Source organism: Apteryx rowi, unplaced genomic scaffold (assembly GCF_003343035.1).
Source record: "Apteryx rowi isolate R43461 unplaced genomic scaffold, aptRow1 scaffold_310, whole genome shotgun sequence".
Classification (NCBI taxonomy): Eukaryota; Metazoa; Chordata; class Aves; order Apterygiformes; family Apterygidae; genus Apteryx; species Apteryx rowi.
In genome coordinates, this window is record NW_020449531.1 from 491,165 (window position 1) to 511,787 (window position 20,623).

Sequence of the window (20,623 nt, forward strand, 5' to 3'; positions counted from 1 at the left end):
TTTCCATATTAAATAGTTCTGGTCTTTTTAAAGTTCTCCTCATGTGGTTTCTCCTCCCCAGGCACTGGATAATTTTCATTGCTTTACTGTGGACTCTTCTCTTATACAATAGCCTCCTTTAATCTCTTCTCCGGTGAGAGCCAGTCATCTGCCATAAGCTTTTCAGGATATGAGAAGGAAAAAGATTTTCCACATCTTTAATTGTATCGAGTTGAAATTTTAGAAGAGCTATGTTCTCCCTAAGCATCTGCAACCCCTTATTAAATAGCTTGCCTTCATCAGACTGGCAACGTTCATCACAGCCAGCCTTGACCTGACCCTCTTCTGAAGAGGAAATGTGCCTGAGGCTTGTGATCGCTCTTCTGCTTTGCTATGTCTCTTTAAGGGATCATGGGAAATCACATCTGACAACCACAAGGAATGAACAGGGGAAGTGCTAACCTTAAGGAAAGAATCTACAGGAGGGAAGGCATAAGTAGTATTCAGGCTCTTAAGTCTAAAACCTCTTATAGTTAAAAGAAGGCCAGGAAGAAAAGGAGGAGGGGAAAGAAACAGGGAGACAGAAAGGAAAAGATTCTTCATTGTTCTCTAAGGTGGTCCATCAAAGGGTGAGCTAGTCCTTTGGGATACTCAAGCAGAACTGCTGGACAGCAAAGAGAAAAAAAAAGAAAAGCCCGGTAGGAACCATATGGCAAGGGCATGAACAAAAATCAACAGGGCAGTTCTCACAGATGATCTGAGTGGCAGGATGCAGAAAAGGGAAAAAGACCACAAGTAGGATGCTCCTGGGGCTAATTAAGGGAATGGTTCCGCATAAGGCAAATGCCTATCTTCTTGACTGACAGCAAATAGAGGAAGATCATATTGTGAGAAATCAAACTGAACAAGTAAAGAGGGGAGTGAGACAGAGAGAAAAAGAATTCCCCAGTAAACACGGAAAAGAGGCTCTTCTTCATGCTGTACGGCACAGGCTGTTCATCTACGGGAGATCAGGCGAAATTCTCCTCAGACGTACAACACAACATAGATTGCTGGGTTCACCCTAGGTTTCATCTAATCCTTAAATCATCTGTTATCTACTACTGCTGGAGGCAGAAAAATAGAGCAGTGTCTGACCTACTTGTGCCAACTTCAAAGTCCAATAAAATCCCTGGAAAAATTCCCCTTGGCTTTTCTGGTACTTGGATTAGGCTCCTATATTCTAAAAGAGCATTTGACCAGAAATAGTCACAATAAATAAGACAAAACAACATATCCATCATCTAAAATTGATTACACATCAGCTGAAAGCCTGACTCACCAAAACAAAGTGTTATGCAGAGTCCAGTAAAACAAGCCACCCTCTTTTCTGGCTGCCTGCTCTTTAGATGGTGGTATGTGCTTTGTTAGGGTTTTTCCTAGAAGCAGATCCAACAAGGTTAATCGAACAATAATAGCTCTGGCAGCAGAAATGTCTAGGTCTGATGTGGCAGGACTAAGGTAGCAGAGGGTTCTGCCTGGGCAGGGAATGAAGGGGACTTCAGTCTCACAGTCATTTTTGCTTCTTTCCTTTGAGTTCATCTCTCCTCATCTCTTGTCTCAAGGGACCTAGAAATTGCAAGCATGATGCCAGGCGTGGTCTCATCCCATCTGTCTAGAGTAGAAACTTGTCACCTTTCTGTGTGCTTCCCCAAATTACAATAGTGTTTTCTTGCCACAAAACACAGTGTCCAATTTCCTGCTTAATAAAAGGAAAGACACAAAAGTCTTGTTTCCCTTAATGAGGCCATTATGCAGTTTTTCAGAATAAAACTGATGTTCATATTTAGAGTGCCTTTTGAGCAGGTAAAAAATGACCGTGGCATTTGCTAAGCATAGACACTTATCAGGTAAAGATGAACAAAGATGGTATGTGAAAATATATAAACATATATTTAATCCTGTTAGCTATAAGAAGCCACAATGAGGGTGGAAAAACACGGCAACTATAAGATAGGCACAAAGTACATTATCACTCAGATTTCTTCACAAAAAAAATATTTCAGGCTGCTGAATTGAAAAGTATGGGCTAGAAGTGCTGAATTGAAAAGTATGGGCTAGGAATAACACCAATGTCTGCTGAAATACTCAAATGCTTCCTAGTTTTTTTTCCAGAGGGCTTGTTTCAGCACACAAGCAGAGGCTGACAGCGTATGTTTTCATGTTTTGTTTACAGTAGGCAGATGAAACCCCTCTGTGTTCATAAAAGGATACATTTCAAACCCTTGGGCTAGAGGAGGCATTCATCCCTCACTTGGTGTTTCTACTGAGGGAGGACAGCTTTCAGATCAACTTCTAGAGGTTAACCATGAGACATACTGAAGCTCTGCAGCTCTCAGTTGCCTTGGCCACATCTCCTCCTCAGTCTGTCCTACAAGCCACACCAGCTGGTCCCAATCCTTCCCCAAAGGAGACAGGGTTGTAGGCAATTTTAGCACCCTAGGTAGGTTTCCTTGGCTGAAAAAAGGGTACAAAGCAAGACAATAGAAAAATCTTGCCTTAAGGCAGTCATTTAGACACAGAGAAGGACAAATTACTCAATGTAAACACTTCAGAACAGGGACAAAAGATTCATAGATTATATAAAATAACTCTGACCTTCTAAATGACATAAAGTACCTTTTACTTGGTATTGCTAAAGTGCACTGTACAATGGGGACCTGATTTCTTATGGGGCCTCTAGACTCTACTGGAATGCAAATAAATAAATAGTCATAATTAATCTCACTTCTCAAACACAGCAGAGCCAGGGTCAGTCTCCCTTCCTGTCACTGATTTGACTAGTCAGAAAAAAGAAATTGTTTCATTTCCGTGGCAAAGAGTTCTTGTTTATCTCTTTAGTTTCTAAATTCAGAGTTAAAAAAGCAAAATGAAAATGTTCTAAAAATAATAAATAAATGACAGTCTTTAGAAAAAAAATGATGCAGCCTGATCCCATTTGTCTGAACTTCCAATGCTGAGGTAGCAATTTCATCTGCTTATAAAAAAATCTAAAGTAATGTTATAGAGACTGTTGGTGGGCAGAGGTGGAATGTAATATTTTACCAGACACATTTTTTACTCAGGGAATGGGTATCTTCTGGAAACCTTTAAGAACACCCTAATAAATCTACTTTTGTGTATCATCTTATGGCAAGTGTTTCTGCTTTTTTTCAGGCTCTAATTATCAAGGCTTTTCTCACTGTTCACATGAATGTGGGATCTTTGCACCATATGCTTACTTTCCCATGTGTCGTTCTGCTCCCACAAAATACAATAGGAAATTTTTCATGGCAGTAAGTTTGAGTTCATAGTTAATGATATTACAGTAATTCTGTCATCAACAAATCTGGAGTAACGAATCTGAGATATAGATCTGAAGAAACAAAAACACTATATTCACTACTAAGTCCTTGGTGACAACCACCAAGTGGAGAGTCTGACAGATTTTGTTGTTGTTGTTGTTGTTGTTGTTGTTGTTGTTGTTCTACAGAACATTTCTAGAAGTTTTCAACTCCTTATACAGCAGTCCTCCAAGGAGAAGGCAGGCACCTCACCACAAACTTCCAATATAGACAACAGAAAACGTGCATTTTGGGACATCTTGATAAATTCTGCTCAAAAATGAATCTTGTACATATTTTTGTGCAGTAGAAAAACAGTCCAATGCCTGGCATAGACAATATAAAAAACAGTTAGCCAATGTAAATATAGATTACTTATTTATTTCATAGTCCAAAAGAAGAAAACAGGCTTTGCAGGGAAATTACCTGGTTTTAAAGAGATCATTAAGAGCTTATTGCTAGAGTCCAGTTCTAGAATCCTTTGAAGAGCTTTCATAGTAACAAACTACTGCATATATTTGAGTAGGATTTCATATTCTCAACTTGACCTTTTTTGTTATCCTGGGATGAAAAGGGAACAGCTGAGCAGGTTTTTACAAGATTGAAGACTCAACAAAAGAAGCAACCTGACAAGGGATCCCTGTCTCTCTGTAAGTGATAAAAAGATAAACAGTGATAAAATTTGAGAAAAAGTATAAGAGACATTTAGTCAGGTCTTGCTCTTTCTTTATTACAAACAAAAGGCTATAAGCATCTGAATATGTTGATGCAAACTGCTAATACTTTTTATTTTCTTGATGGTTTTTCCTTCCCATTATCAAGTTGCAAGTGAAAGTGTCTTCAGGCAAAGATTGTGGAACAGGTACTGAAATCAAGCACCTTTTGGAGGAAAGAGATCTCTCCTGCCAACACTAGACACAGGTCACCTGTGAAAGTGCCCTGGGTCTATTAAGTCCCTGTTCTTTTCTACAGACACAGTAAATTCTACCCAAACGTTGACCGAATGAACATCTGAATGAAGCAGAACTTGACTCGCACATTCTTGTACAGCCTCCATTGTTTTCAGTAACTTGAATATCTAATAATCTTGTACACATATTCATTCACCAAGACCTCCATGAAAGATGACAGAAATGTTTTATCCTCTAAAGTTTGTTGTGGGACAGAGGCTCAAACCAGTTTCCTAAGTCTTACAAGAATGTCCAAATGGCAAAACAACATATTCAGTCTTGACTCAGGCAAGACTACAGAAATGCTTGTTGTATTGAAATCCACCTGTGAAGAATTATCAGAAGACTAATCTGTCTTTCGGGGAAAGATAGATGTCTACTTCCAACCACTGCCTTCACACAAATGATACAAAACCATAAGTTTTGCTGAGAAATACCCATTAGTAGGAGGCAAATTGTCTGAAAGAAACAAAAGAATGTTTTTGAAAGTTTAAAATCCTTTTCATATTATGCACAAACAATATTTTACTGAATTTGGATATAGCAAAAGTGTAAATAGCGATCTATCTCCAGAATAGGGAAGTGAATCATACCTTTTCAATTTAAATATCATTTGTCTGTCATGCAGTTTTGGTACAAATATATGCTGGCTATCATTCTGCAATATATGCAGGTATATATATGTGTATGTATATATATGTATGTGTGCGTGTGTGTGCGCGCGCATATATAAATATAAAAAACATATATAACCTGCAATATATGCAGTTTTTCTTTCTGCTAAGGTATATTTATTAATGGATATTAAGCAGAAAATTTATCAGAATACATGAGTGAGAAGACCAAACTGGCACCTAATAGAACAGTTTTAGGACTGCTGCAGTTCTGTGAACTATTTAGAAAACTTTAACATTTCTATCCTTTGAGAGATCAGGATTTTAAGGATGTTACAAAACACAAGCTTTGACTGGATTACGTTGAGACATTCAAAATAAAAAAATTATTGAGGATAGTACTAAGGGGAGGAGTCCCAGAAATTTGTAACTGGACAAAATCCATCCGAAAACATAGTTTGGTTCTCTCAGAGTCCAAACTGATTACAAGACGAGTGGAAGGAGATATTGGCAATCTTGAGTCTCAGGATTGCTACAAAGTTAAACTGGATGATTTTACAAACTTTCCCCAGATTTTACCCAGGAAGGACATAACACTATACTTATATAAAGAATACATTCTTTATCCTTTCCCAAAGCATCTGCTACCACGCACTACTGGCAACAGATTAATAAACATAATAGGATTTCTTCTTGTCTAGTGTAGCTATCTTTATATATTCCTCCATAAGACCCCAGCTGGACATGAGTGTATTAGCACCACAACTTCAGCAATTTTAGTTTCTCTAATATTTTAACTTGAGCTTTCCTGAAAAGCACAAAAGCTGTGACAGGTGCTAAGAGTTTGCCAGTAATAAATACTTCTCTTGTTCTCCACCTACCAGTCAAGGAGACAACATAATGGATTTAATCAACATCCTACTCTCCTGGGTAGGTATCTGACAGCATGTGGCATTTTGTATAGTTGTTGACTCCACAGATGACTGGTTCCACAAGAGACATTTCCTCAGACTACTGAAAAGAAATTTTACGTCTAGAAGGTCATTGTAATTGTAGTGGTAAAGGTAGTACTACTATTCTTCTTCATACTGCACTGTATTAAGTACTGCACTAGCAGTAACCTGTCCCAGCCCTTTGTATAGCTACAGAACACCAGGGTAGGCTTTGTGGGCTTTGCTACTTAGAGGATTATGAAAGTATCAGTATCATGGGTTGCCTGGAGTGGAGTCCTGCTGATTTGCAAAGCTCTTTCCCTGAGTATATTAAAGCTTTTGGAATTACCTTGTTAATTTGTAATCTAAGATTCTGCATTAGCCTCCATGCTAGGCATTTATATATGCTCTACTGGTAGTATCTTCTGTATTGTAAGTTGGTTAGGAAGAACAAATAATGCCCCTAGTTAAGAACTGAAAAATAAGTCTAGATGAAGTTTAGATAAACTGATCTCAGAGAAAAGGTTCATAAAATAACAGGATTGATTTTTCAGCTAATTTTTCCTCTGCCACAGTGAAATTTTCTGCTAACACATGTATGCAAAGCTAATTGACATTAATGAAGCTGTTTTGTTTGTAGACTTTCAATACAAGAAATGGAGGTCACCTTTCCAGGTCATTAGATGGAGAGGATCAATATCAACATAATTTATTTGCACTTAGCCTCCTAGAATTAATTTCAGATTGTTCTATAATTGTTCATACTCAATAGCTCCTGCCAAGCTATGGCTAGCCTAGCAATTCAATGATGTCTCATGAGTTTTTATTTAAGTTATCAGAAATTCAGGATGTCTGCTAAAATGTATGACCTGAAAAAAATTCCAAATCCATAATATTTAACTAAAGCATTAAGTTCCTCTGCACCATGAGAATCTTAGGGAGATCAAAAAAAGGCTAATCAGACTTAGGTATTGATCAGTCCTAATGTTTTAGTGCATTTAATAAGAACAGGGAGTAGAAAATATTTTTTCCTCCAGCAACAAGTGTAGTAAGAAAGTGAACTTTTCAGAAAACAGCACAACTAGCCAGAGACAGCTGTCAGGCCCTGAGGGCACTATAGGCCTTATCGGCCCTGCCAAGCCTCCCCCAGCACCTCTCCCCACCCTGCCCATGGGCCCTGGACCCCATTTCAGCTCAGCCCAGGGCTGTCAGTCCCTGCTCCCCTGCTCAAGGGCTACGGGATGGAGCCACAGCTGCCGAGGGCTCTGCCCTACCTGCTGTGTTATCATGCTCTGCTCCCCCACACTTAGGGAGCAGCTGGCCCTCACTGCACCCTGACACCAATATTTTGTTTGTCCCAACTCATGTAACACTGGAAAACCCAGCTGAATCTCTGTATAGAGCACTTACCACTTATATCCCAGTTAGTGGATGTGATACACAGGCTTGTGTGGCTGGAGGCCACAAAAGATTATGTGATGGAAGAACAGCAACATTAGGTTGGAGCTAAGGTGTGGGCCCTTTCAAAGGGTCCTTTGGAGAGGGACATATCCTGGTGGTATATCCCTCACTGCTCTCCAGCACTGTAGATGCTCTCCTGCTCCATGACACCGTGCACCATGTGCTGGTTGGCACATCTTGGGTCACAGGTGGTGGACAGCAGCACAGGGGACACACATACCGCTGTCAGGAAATGTGGGAGAGTGTGTCTGACCCTGAGTGCGTGAGCCCTGGCAGACCTGGATGCAGGGGGGAGTGTCTGAGAGGTCCAGGTACAGATAGTCCTGTGTTAAGTAAATGTTTTTTCACTCTCCATAATTAACCTCAGGAACACTACCTGAATTTCCTTTGTAAATTCCAGTCCCCTCTTGGTAGCATGTCCTTGGAGCACTGAGATTTTATTAACTCAAAACAATTCAAACATTAGGCCTCCCAAAGGACCATAAAACATTCATTAATAATTGCAGTCACTAACTCACTTGCAAGTTTAGAGAGTTTTGGAAGTAGAGAAGAAAAATGAGCGGGGTCCCAGCCCCAAGTCCAGATTCTGTACACACGACATGTAAAGTGAGAACTCCCCCTGAAATGAGATAGCATTGAAACCAATGGCATAGCAGTAGTCTCTGACTTGGTGTTTGCATAAATGCTTGTAGTGTCCTGTGCCTCTACCCTTCTGATTTCAGTGAGACTTAAAAAGATAATGGAATCCCTCTGCCTGGGACAGCTCACAAAACCAAGGCCTGCGTTAGCAGTTCAGTCCTGCACTTCCCTTTATGTTTTGCTTTTGTTTTGTTCAGATGCAATTCTGTGCCCTCATTTGGATGGGCATCAGTGGTAGATGGAAAACAAAGTCCTTTAGCATTAGGTTACATTTTTTCTACAACATGTCAACAAATAAAAAGGCCAATATCTTCTGAAAAGGCGGCTGTGGCCATATAATGTGGTCTGATTGTCCAGAAAGAAAAATATAAGGTAAATATTGCTGGAATTATATGATTCAAACTTCACATACATTGGGAGAATGACAAGCCTTCTGAAAGTCGAGTTGCAATGGTTAGATGTGCTCGCCAGGGGGCTGTCATGCTCCGAATGAACAAAAAATGCCAGGCTACGAGTACAAACATAATTCCATTGTCATTAGATAGCTACAGAGACAGCGTTTGTGTTTATTCTTTTGTTAAAAAAAATCGCCTAAAAATTTCTTTCTACTGGCTGTCCAAAGAAACATATTGAGACAAATATGTATTCAGATACTATGCAAGCATGACTCTCCAGCTACTTCCACACAAATTCCTGTAAGAACATTATATAATTCACTAAGCAAATTTTCAGAAGAAGAGGAATATCCCTGGTCGCTTTAATTACAGGAAAAATCTCCCTTAGAAGAGGTTTACACTATCACTTTCTCCATGGCAGTGATCCGTTAATCTTCCCAATGCCAAGGTAAGATTATACGTGTGATTTTGTAACTTTTTAATTATCACTGGAGAGTTCTTGCAAAATCTGAGAAGCCACACAGAGTGAGAACAGAGGTCTCACCAGGGGTCTCAAGTGATTTTGGCAGAGCATCAGTTTTACTGTATTTATAAAAACCATTTCAACTCTTAAACATTCCCAGCTTGCACTGCAGGCAAAAACTATGATAACAAAAGGGATTCATGAGATGAATAGCTGGATTTAAAGTTCTTTTTCATATTGTGCAACCAGGTCATTTCAAGCCAATGGAAATGGAAGTACATTTGAGATGGAAGCACATTAATATTGATAATGCTTCTTTGGAAACAGGGATAAGAACTTCCACCTATTGATAACTATAAAGGGATAGAAGGGAGCTGACCTGAAGGGACTTGTCAGCGTTTCACGTGACATGTCATTTTCAGCAGGACAAACGTAACCAGTGCAAGGCATTTTTAGAGATAACTGAAAAGCCACCAGTGGCTGGGGTGGAGGACATGTATACTGTGTATTTAAATTCAGGTTCTCTGTCATTTTGACTTTTTTTCTTTTCTGTGTGCCCTCCTTAGGCCTGTAGGCTTGTTTTCCCTTCTTTATATCTCTGTTTCTTTAGCGTGAAAAATGGCCATACTGCTGAATTAATATTTCTGTGTAAGGTAAAATAGAACAATCACAGCATGTTGTTCCCATATTTCACAAAGACATCACTTCGCCAGCAGGAATTTGGGGGCTGGACAACAGCTATTTTTGTTTAGTGTTCAGACTTAAATATGGAGCTATGAATCTCTGTTCCACAGCCTGCTGCTCAGAGGCAGGATTTGTAGTGATTCTGCACATCATTTAACAGGCTGTGATTTCAGAATGGCTAAATGTGAGATTTTCATGGTGCATGGCTAAAACTGTCCCTTTCTCTTAGGCTTTACACTTCTGAAGTTACAGTCATAACCGGAACAAAGCTTTCAATCCCTTAAAAAGACTTGATTAATACTTTGTGACAAAAAAATGCAGTTGGCAGTGAAAATCCTGCTAATTGTTGATAAGAAAAAATGCTGCAATTCAAGGATAAATGCTTGGTGAGTTTTAAACTGTAGAAAGCTGCTATTCAAAGCAAGGAAACAGACTGTTCTGCTCTGCAAGAGGGACAATGATTTGTGAAGTGGCAGAAATGGCCAATGCACTAACTGATCCTCCCTGCTCTACCTAATCCTGTCCTAGGTCCTTGCCACTCCTCCCCATTCCATCTCCAGGTTTCTCTCCACTCTCTCACAGCCTGTTACCCCACACCACTTCCTATGAACCAGGATGGCCTTCAAATTGTAAACCAGAAAAAGCTGTCTCTGCCTCATATATTCAGCACTGAATGTCTGTGAAAAATTGCACTCCTTAAGAGGCTTTTTTTTAATACAGGCATTTGTGATGGTGGTAATTCTGTTAAGGTGGCCCTTGGAGCTAGAGAAGCTATGGCCAAACTCTGGTTTGGGATTCCTGAAAGGAAGTAGCATGCTTTTTTAATGCATCCGTGAAGCTCTGGGCCCTTTTCATTGTGAAGACCATTTTCAGCTGGTAGAAAACAATGAGGAATCGTGTCCAGAGCAGAAGATGTTGCTCCTTTTTTTTGCTAGAGAACACAGATAAAAAATGCCTTCTACTGCACTCATGCAGAAAACATGGTTTTCTCAAGAGGATGCTTGATCATGTCATGGTACTGGCAGGGATGCGGAAGAGGGAGGGAAGCACCCAGCTGCCATTGATGGCTGCTTCAGACTGCCTCCAGAGACCTGCAGCCAAACCTGCTGCTTCTCTGTGCAGCTAGTGTGACCCCGGGCACACAAGAGGCTACTCAGCAGCCCACAAGGCAGCGTGGGGCCAACAAAAAGGTGCTCCTGCTCTTTCTGTTAGCTATGATCAATTCACTTAACCTTCAAGCTAAAGGCAGGAGAATGTTCTTCCTGGAGAGAGGAAGGAGAAAGGCTGTAATGATCAAACAGTGTTAATAAAATGCTCTGTACATGCTAAAGCTGACTATGATGCACTGAAAAAATCTAGCTGATTTGAATAACTCCATCTTCCCTTCCTTGAAGTCCTTTATTTGGAAAACTTATTTTTACAAAAGTGTTTAAGTGCTGGTAGCACAGGAATTTGCCTCAGAGTAAAAGTCAGTCTCTAATTAAGGTTTCATCACCAATCAGATCACTGAGACTGACTGCCTGTGGAGCCAGACACAGCAGACTGCTGAGGAGCAGCATGTTGCTGGGGATGTCTTGGGAAGATGGATTCCACTCGTTCACAACAGGATTTTCTCTCTTTCTCTCAGGATGGGAGAGTGATAGGGCTCATAGCCTGAAAGGTGCTTTTTCGAGTGTAAGCCAGAAAAAGCTGTCTCTGCCTCAAATAATTGTGATTTAATGAAATAAATGCAGTAAACTACTTTGCTCTGATTATGAACACTGATAAATTAGTTCAGAAAAATGGATCATCCAGTGATGGTATTAAGATGAAGAAAGCTCCATCATGTGTATATGGAGAGGATTCTACAGCTGGTGAATGAGTACAGAAAAAAGCTGTAGGTAGAAACCTGTATGAGTTTCCATCCTAAATCAATAACCCCTTATGTTCCCAAGTGGCAGTACTTACCTTATAGCAAGCTAAAAAGTTACTCTCAACAACCAGTTCAAATCTTCAGGTAGCTAGTCCAGGCATGAGGTTAAGTTCTGCTCTTTGATCATGCTGCAAAACTGAGAGACTTGAGTTATTCTGACAATAGCATTCTATATTTGACCCATATGTTCACAGACCAAATCCAAGTATAAGACTTTAAATAATCAATGAATGGAACTTTTGAATCCTAAAAATTATGATTTTTAAAAGGAAAAGACTTTTACTCAGAGCAAATAGAAAGATAGACTTTCATCCAGAATTTCTTTTTCAAAAATGATGTCAAATTTAAAATGCTGAGCACCATGATATACCAGAGAATTTTGAAACATGTCTACAGAAGAGGATTTGTCCTTTCTGTCCACACTGAGTGAACACCTAATTGCGATTCCTTCTCATTTCAGAAAGAAAGAAAGAAAGAAAGAGAAAGAAAGAAAGAAAAAAAGAAAAAAAGAGAAAGAAAGAAAGAAAGAAATCTGTTTCTACTGGCTTGCTCACTTCAGTGTCCAGCTGGTGGACTCATGTTTTTTTCTCCCTCTCTCCATGGTGAACTTGCCTTTGATCATTCCTTGTGCATTCATAGCCAATATAATGCCAAAAGTCCACCATTTTAAGTCAAACAACAATAGCTAATGTACTACCTGAAATCGCTTAGTTTCCTGCAAGTATGAAGTTTTTTAGAACTTGGATAGCAGTTATAAAAAATTTAAACTACAGCAGCTGAAACATATGATAAAGTAATGTATTTATTTGTTCAATTCAGCGTTAGCATTGCACAGTGACAGCTTCAGAGTCTGTGAAATCTATCCTACTTCAGTCAAAGAAAATGAGAATCTTCCCTTCAAGTGGGAGTGGATGGGGCCCTGAATTTGAATCAGTAAATCAGTTTTGAAAAAATGCTTTAAGGTTTTGGTTTGAATTAATGTTTATATGTTGAAATGGCTACTGTGTTTCCACGTAGCATCAAAATTATGCAGAATGTGGATCAAGTAAAAAAATATTCTTTTGTTAATGAGTCTGTTAGTGCAAATGTAGCTTATTTTTGTAGCAACCAGTTCATTTTAACTGAATTTCTGGTTTCAGAACCAGAGCCATGGAATGCCCCTGTTGTTCCAAAATGTACATTTGATAAGGATTGTTTATCTGACTCACACAAAACACAGTCTGTTGGGAACATGTTTTGTCTTTTCAGTCTTGGGTGCTTTCTTTTATATGTGGTGCAAGGAGACAGAAGCTGTACAGATGATGATTTTTTCTTCTCATGATGATTTTCCACTAAAGCATCATTAACTCTTTATAAATGTATAGCTCACAATTTCAGTCATATGACTTAACGCGTATTTCCTATCTCTTAATGCAATTGACTTATTTTTCCTATCTCTTGCTGGCACCTGAGTAGAGTTGTGATGATACTGAATATACCTGGCAGAGCAGAATCATCAGTCACTGCCAGGCACGACTGCAACATGCAAAGGCCCAGCAGAGAGAAGAAAACTACCTGCTGTACTCCTCAACCCAAGATATGTTGTCTATAATATCAATTGCTGTCACTACTTAGAAAAAGCTAAAAAAGGAGAGGAATTTTCTTTTTCTTGTCTATGTTTGAACTTTATCTGAATTCTCTTTTTCTTCTGAAGTTTGTCTTGTAAATAGCAGGTATAAATTTGTCTCTCTTGTTCATTTGCATTAATGCTGAAAGGGCCACACCCATCATTTAATTCCGCACCAAAAATTCTGCACAGATGTGTGCTGGAGATTTGCGCTGTTCAGTCTCTCGAGCATAAAGCTGACAGACACAGCCCCACCAAAATAAAGACAAGGGGGATATGAGATGGGTGGGAAAACAGCTAGGGAAGGAGGTTTGGGAAGGCAGATGAGGAGTGAAGCAGGGAAGAGGGAAGCTTCCTTATTCCTAATCTCTTACAGGAATGGTGCAAATACTGCCTATTTAAAATATGCAAGAAAATGATTTGCAATCATATTCTCAGAGTAAATAAGAATTACACTCATAGGATCACCAAATGCTAAAAAGAAAGTAAGTGAGCTGTAGGAGATGAGCTACTGTATTTGTGCCTGAGAGAATACTAAGCGCAGAGAATGCTGCCATGCCCAAGCCCAGTATGTTCAGTTCTGCAGAACAGGTATTTTACATCAGTGAATTATGGTAATTTTGAAAGCCAGACTATCACAGATTAGTGTCAGATGCTTATTGCCTCATATACAGGCAAATCCCAGACACAACACCACTTCTCTCCAGACTCTGAGGGAATATCAACTGTTCAGCGCTGGCACTATGAACTCCTTCCAGCATTGTCATTACTGTAAAATTGTCATCACTGTATGCAAGGAGAAAGGACCAAACAGACAAGTATTTAGGCGCTCCATGTTGAATGTAGTGTTTTTGCTTGCATCTCTTCATTTTCTCCTCATTTGGGTTCTCAGACATTCATGTTTTTGCTTGTTTTCTTTATAAAACAGATAATGTTTGGCAGTAAATAGCCACAGGCAGCCTTGCCAAGTCCCCAGAAGTTTGTCTCTTACATCTGGTTATTGGTCAAAGATGATTTTTACCTCTGAAGTGCTTTCCTAAATGAACTAATTGCTTCAGACTCCACATCTAGTCTGAGGGTCATCTGTGCTAATAAATAGGAGTTTTGGACATCTCTCAAGGTGTTTAAAGAGCACTGCAGCATAGTTTACAAAGACCACAAACAACTAGCTAGCTCTTTTATCTAGAGTAAAAAAGGCATTCAGTCACAAATTTTAGTTTTGCAAAAGATTTGCTGAAATGCTGGAGTTAGTATTACTTGTGACCTAAAAGCACTATTGTTAGTATATTACTACTTTCTTCCTTGCTAGAAGCCAGAACTAAATTACAGGCTAATTGGGAGTTCCCAAACTTTGACAGAAGAAAGGATTATTGGGAAGACAGTATCTTAAATGACCAGAAGATGGAGAAGCAAAAATTATATTTCAGCCTCCTTTTCACTGTTGGGGAGCTTCCACCACTTTGTCTATATATATTTTCAATTATAGCACTGGATACCTCTCCTCAAGTAAAATTTCAAGGGAAGACCAATGGGATTTGATAGAAAAGAAGCTAACCTAGAATTAGAGGGTATAATGCTCATAATCCTTCTTTTGGCATAAAGTTGAGCTGGGAAGTTAAGGGCAAGCCTTTGACCAGATGTCTGCTGTTCTCCCACCAGATCCTTACAGTAAGCCTCCAGCTTAGACAGAGAAAAGTATCAAGATGCTGCTGCAACAGTCATCACTATTTCATCAGTATAGTGGATGAATACACAGTTTATATGGCTCTGAAGAGTCTAAACAAGGAAGAGGAGTCTAGGATGACAAAGTGAAGGGGAAGTGACTGGGAATGACTGAATTAAATAAAAGGAAGATTTATATTGAGAAAGGAATGGATGTTATTTTGCCAGGACACTCATAGTAGAGTCAATGAACCAAATACAGAACAATGAAAAAATCTTACCTTCTGAAGGAATAAACCAGGAGGAGGTGGGTTGTTTTTTTTTGTTTTTTTTTTTTTTTGGTATCTTTATTTAACTTCAGAGGTTCCATTACTGATTTTTCATTTCACGACTTGGTGAGCTGGCTGTAAAGATATGCATTTTGATTTTATACTATAGGAATAAACTCCCACCACATGAATTCTCTCACTCCACTGGGATTATTTTATCTTGTCCTGTTTTCCAAAGCATCTTTGTGATGATTATCAACAAATAACAGCCAGCAACTGGCTAAACAGTCTGTTACCTATTTTTCCTTTGATCAGTTGGTGAAAAATCTGCACTAACTAAATAGAACAGTGCCAGCAGAAAAAAAACCACTTGTTTCACTGAGACAGATGCATACTCTAAATATAGATTTTACGGAACTGTTGGTTTCTAAGTCCATAGGATTCATTTCCACTGCTTCTCAGAGGCTCTTTCTCATCCCCCATGTCATTGTCTTTCATCTGTACAAAATAGGCAGGAGAAGCTCTGCATTCTAATGCCTGTCAAGAGATTTCAAGTGGATCAACATATGAAGAGCATAGGCAAGAACCAGCAGCAGAATCAGTGACATAACCAAACCCATAAGTATTGCTGGAGAGAAAAAGGATGCACAGTCTTTCGCATAGGCAAAATGTACTTCTTGAATGTTAAAACCTTGAATCTATAAAGAAGACAAAAGGGCTCAAGCTAACTAAAATCCTTGCTGTCCTGGTTACAAACTACTCCATGAATTTGCTCCTGAAGCCAGTAAGACATCCTAACCTAATGTCTTCATATTGCAAAACTGTATCTAGCAGTGCAAGCTGAAGTTAATCAGAGTTTATCCAGGTCAGTCTTCTAGAAATGGCCAGTTATTCTAAACCCCTTAGCTCTGGTGCCCAAAGGATTTGCAGTTTTATTTTAAACAAAATCTTCTATGATCGTTTTTGATAGCCCAGTCACATTTTACTGTAACCTTTGTGCCTTTCTAGTTTATAGTGCATTTCCAGCATCAATTGTTGAGAATCTGCAGATTCTCTGTTTCAAATTGTATAAATTTAAACATAGCAAACAAGGAAATATTCTCAGTTGCCTATCCTAATATTAGATTTATATCACCAGATCGAAGCGTAGGGTATATGGGAGCAACTCAGCTAAAATACACAAAGTTGTATTCAACTATGGCCATACCAGCACATTCTACTTTGTGGTTTAAAAGCACGGAGAGCTGTTTCAATTCTAACATGACATTTGCCAGGTTTGCATGCAGGGAACTGGACTGTCTGCTTCACCAAAATGGGTCCATGGGCGATTACCTTACGGTGAGAAAATGCAGATCAACTTTCCTTCCATCCCCCTTTTTCAGCTATTCACTACCACAAGACCTACTTCCCTGCATTTATTTACTTATATATTTATTTTGCCTGTCCCTCACTAAAAAATATTTTCTTTCTGAGCAAGTTTTGGCTTTTTTTTTCTTGCCCCTGAAAGGTGTCAATAAATTGGATGCCAATAAACATTCAAAAAGATTCTTTATCACATGTGGAACAGTCAGCTCTGAGCTGTGAAACAGTGACATTCTGTATGCACTGTAGTGATAGTGAGCTAGAGCAGAAGCACACAGTCCAGTGCAGCAGGGCAGTGAGCTAACTGGGGTGGGATTCATCCCCTCTGATTTAGGTATCTAAAGCAAGACATCCTAGTCCAGTCCTCTTAGGTTCACTTATTGTCAGAAAAATAGGCACATCCAGAATATGATTAATCTTGTCCTAAAGTAAAGACTCAAGATGAGTCAGAGAAATTATCCRCTGGCTTTAGAGGCAGATTGAGGTAACTACAAACAGGGCGCAAGGTTAAAATTCCTAGGCATCAAAAGTCAGATGAATCCCATGCTCAGTGACTGATGCTGCTATTGATGCCAGTTTTAAGAGCCCATCTCAGAGGGATGTAATTCAGAAAGTGACATTCACATCCCACACTGAATGGAAGCCCAACCAAGAGACTACAGAAAAAGTATATAGTCCTTCATCCCCTTTGACAGGAGTACAAAAATTATAATCTTAATTTCTATTCAATTTCTAGTCTAGTACAGGAGATCCTGTAAGCTGTATGTGGAAGGTCATAACATTTTCTTGGCACGAAGCGCAAAACTTTCCATCAATCTACCTATGGGATCCATTTGGTTTAACTCCATGGTATTACCTGGAAATCAATAAAAGTGACTTCCCAGAGCTTTGAAACATCATTTGCGGAGCTGGGTATCAGCAGTGCATCATATCTCTCCAAGCTGCTCACACGTTCACAGTGGTAGGAGTAACTTGCCAGCGCATGTATTTTGGTTGCATTAAATGTCGCTTGTACAGAGTGGTTGTAAAGAAGTTGCACTCTGTGTAAACTGAACCAGTTCTGAACAGACAGCTGGTAATAACTGGGTGTTAATAAGAATCTGAAAACATTGTATGGGAAGAAAGATGAATAAAAAAAACAGGTCTAACTAAGAGCTGGAACTGTTAAATTCATATGTTGAACAATCTTAGAAGACTCACTGAAATTATCAAAATTGCACCCGTTTATATTACTGGAAGCTCTAGCTTTTTTTCTTTTTTTTTTTTTTTTAAGATTCTGGAAGGTGATTTGGAGTTCTCTCTTTCTACAGCTGAAGGACTTTGCTGTTCTCCCACACAGTGAGGAAGTCACAGATATCATTACCACTATAAATGTCTAGCTATGGAGCTGCATTGAGAGAATACCACTGGGTCTGTGGCTGCCCAGACACCTGGCCACAGAGCAGAAAAGATTTTTTTTCTCCTAAATGACTGAGGAAAATATATATGTAATGCTGGCATTGTACTTGCATTAAAGACATGGAAGGTTTTTCAAAATTCAGCTTGTACATGTGTTATACACATTTGAAACACATACATGTGTTTCATATGCTGATATGGCATTTTGCTTCAAGACTTCAAAGCTCTCTTTGCAACATGATCCAAAGTAAACCAGCATAAATTCCACTAATGTTAATGAGAACTGTTTCCTGAATGGTTAAGGTGTGAAATGTGGTGCTCACGACAAGTATATTAAGTTGTTTATATGGATAAGGTAAACTTCTCTCCTGTCACGTACACTACAGCATATGTTTTTCACTCTCTCTATATCTTTATTTCACTGAGTCCCAGAGTGGACTAGAAGCTTCACAAAGGACTCTAGCAGGTACATTTCATACTCTGAAATGCTTACAGCTTAAACTTTAGACATGGCACAATAAGTAGGCAGAGTGGATGAGGTGTGGAAGAATTAAGGTTATAGCAATATAAACACATGAACACTCAGTTTATGCTTGGAGTCTTGATTAAACATAAACCATATAATCACATGTAGTATTATTTGTCAAGCAATGCTGTTTTCTTGAGAAAGAATTATGCTTCTTTGAGAAGTAAATGAAGTATGTCACAGTCTGATGCCTGAACAGCCCACACTATCAGTTCTTTCAGCAGAATTCCCAGACAAAAATTTAGCGAATTAGCAAGATTTAGCAAAAATCTCAGGCAAGAGAAAGTTCTATTTAAAAGAGATGACCTGATATTTTCTCAGGTGTAGGACAGTCAACAGAGAAAAAGAAATGCCTTAATAAAACAAAAGGTAGACAAATGACAGCCCTAGTAAATGCAAGTCTCTTCTGTAGCTTGATTCTATAATCAACAATTCTATCAAACTATTTTTGCTTACACAAACTCTCTTGAAACAAATTGCACAGGCAACTCCATAACAGTGCATTCAACAGATACTAACATTTGATTATCTAATAGTTCCTTTATCATATAAACTTACCTAATAACAAGTCCCTTTAGACTGCCAATGTCACCAAACTTCAGAGAAAGCCTAGGTCAAAAAGAAAGTGAGGTCAAACTGGATAAAAATTTGAGAAATATTAAGAGAAAAAACAGCACAGAAGATTAAGCACAGTTAGACACAGAGCCTTTTCCTAATTATACCTTTGAAGTCACTAGAAAAAAATTAAAAATATTAAATCTTACTCCATCGAAATCCAGTAGTTTAGTTGTTAATTTGAATAAGGCCTAGACTGTACAGGAAAGAACAGAACTGCATGCTTAACTTTCCACACAAACTTAAATCCTACTGTTTCCAGCATCTGTTGATAAGTGTAATTAGGTTCACTTGATATGTGCTCTCCTTCTCAAGTCAATCAGGCTAATTTATAATAATATCTCTTAGTCACGTATCACCTACATATGTTATTAGAAAGTGCTATGTGTATGCAGCAACATTTTCCTCATCTTTGTAGATAACAGAGTGTAACAAATGAAGATGGTATTTGAGTTCAAACTTCATACATGTGCATCATTAGAGCTATATAAATACATTAATTGTGAAGTAGCTCTAGAAAGCTTATTTACAGTCAACATGGACATCTGAAACTTACTAAAGTGAAAGGCCTTGGCAGGTCAGTTTTATCCATATGCATACTCTACCATCTTGGTACTGGCTCCGATACGAAGCCATTGTAGCAGCGCATCATTAAGTGGCATAGAAATTTTTGGCTTAACAATAATATTTTCCCTCTTAGAAACTATCCACATAACGGATTTTTACTGTTGACATAACCTTTTTAGTTTAAGTTAAATATCATAACACAGTGAAGTGACATGCAACACCTGTAAGACTTCAGAAATTAAGCTGAAAAAAAAAAAAGCACAGCTAGACAGATGATTTCATAAGAGATTTTGTTTTCTTCTTGCACCTTGACTACCACTGGGTCAAATAAGCCAAAACACCGAGTCTCTAGACACTCTCTTGTTTTATTATAAAGAAAAAACATAGATAGCTAAGATTAGACGCATGCAAGTATGACATTAAATTCAGTTGCCTGACCCATGACTTGCTGCATTAAAAAAAAAAATGCTGGATTATTATATTTTATGTACATATATATAAAAATATGTATACAGCAAATACATATGCTTAAGGCACCAAATATTTTTTCCTGGCTCCAGCTGCTTTGAATTGATCAAGCGGCATAAAGCGGCTTGAAAGCTGATCTAAAGCCAAATCAGAAGACAGTCTTAAAAAAGGGTGGAGAAGGAAGAACTTTAAGGGACTTTCCTGGGGTGAGAAGAACAGGGCAATGCATCATGTTAGCACTCAGCCAGATAATCAACTGGCATAATTTACAGCAGTCCTTAAACCTGAGATTAGGGAGCAAAATGGAAATTAAAGCCAGCTTTTCTCTTTTTCTCCTTAGCTACAGCCAAATGTAAATTGACTCAAAATCTTAACACACGACTTCTATTCAGCAATTATGCTGAGTCTAATGAGCCCAGACTATCCATTCTCCTACCTGCAGAGCATGGTTTTTACACACAAGGACTTGGATTAATACTTGAGTGCTGACAGGGGCACATGGACTTACAAGCTGCTGGTGAATTGATTCAGGTTCTAGAAGAGATGCCACAGATTCGTTCATGGAATCTGCCAAATGTCCCGACAAATCCCTCCTAGTGAGGGCTCAGAATAAGACAGGTCTTCCTTGGTCAGGAGTCTAGAGTACATTCAAAGGGTTCACGCAAAAGACATTGAGACTATTATTTTCTCAAGGTATCCTGAATCGGCAAAGCACAGAACATTAATCATACAACCACTGGGAAGTGGTAGCATTTTCTT

General features: G+C 38.8%; 1 protein-coding gene across 1 annotated transcript in view; it reads right to left on the reverse strand.

The window, feature by feature from the left end:
* Positions 1-1,952: 1,952 nt before the first annotated feature.
* Positions 1,953-20,623, reverse strand: part of ATP6AP1L (ATPase H+ transporting accessory protein 1 like) — a 33,698-nt gene continuing 15,027 nt past the window's right edge. Inside the window, 6 exon segments of the mRNA XM_026070462.1 lie at positions 1,953-3,667; positions 3,768-11,527; positions 14,941-15,461; positions 15,464-15,626; positions 17,147-17,390; positions 18,773-18,823. Coding sequence (XP_025926247.1) covers positions 15,325-15,461; positions 15,464-15,626; positions 17,147-17,390; positions 18,773-18,823 — 595 coding nt within the window. The 3' untranslated portion in view covers positions 1,953-3,667; positions 3,768-11,527; positions 14,941-15,324.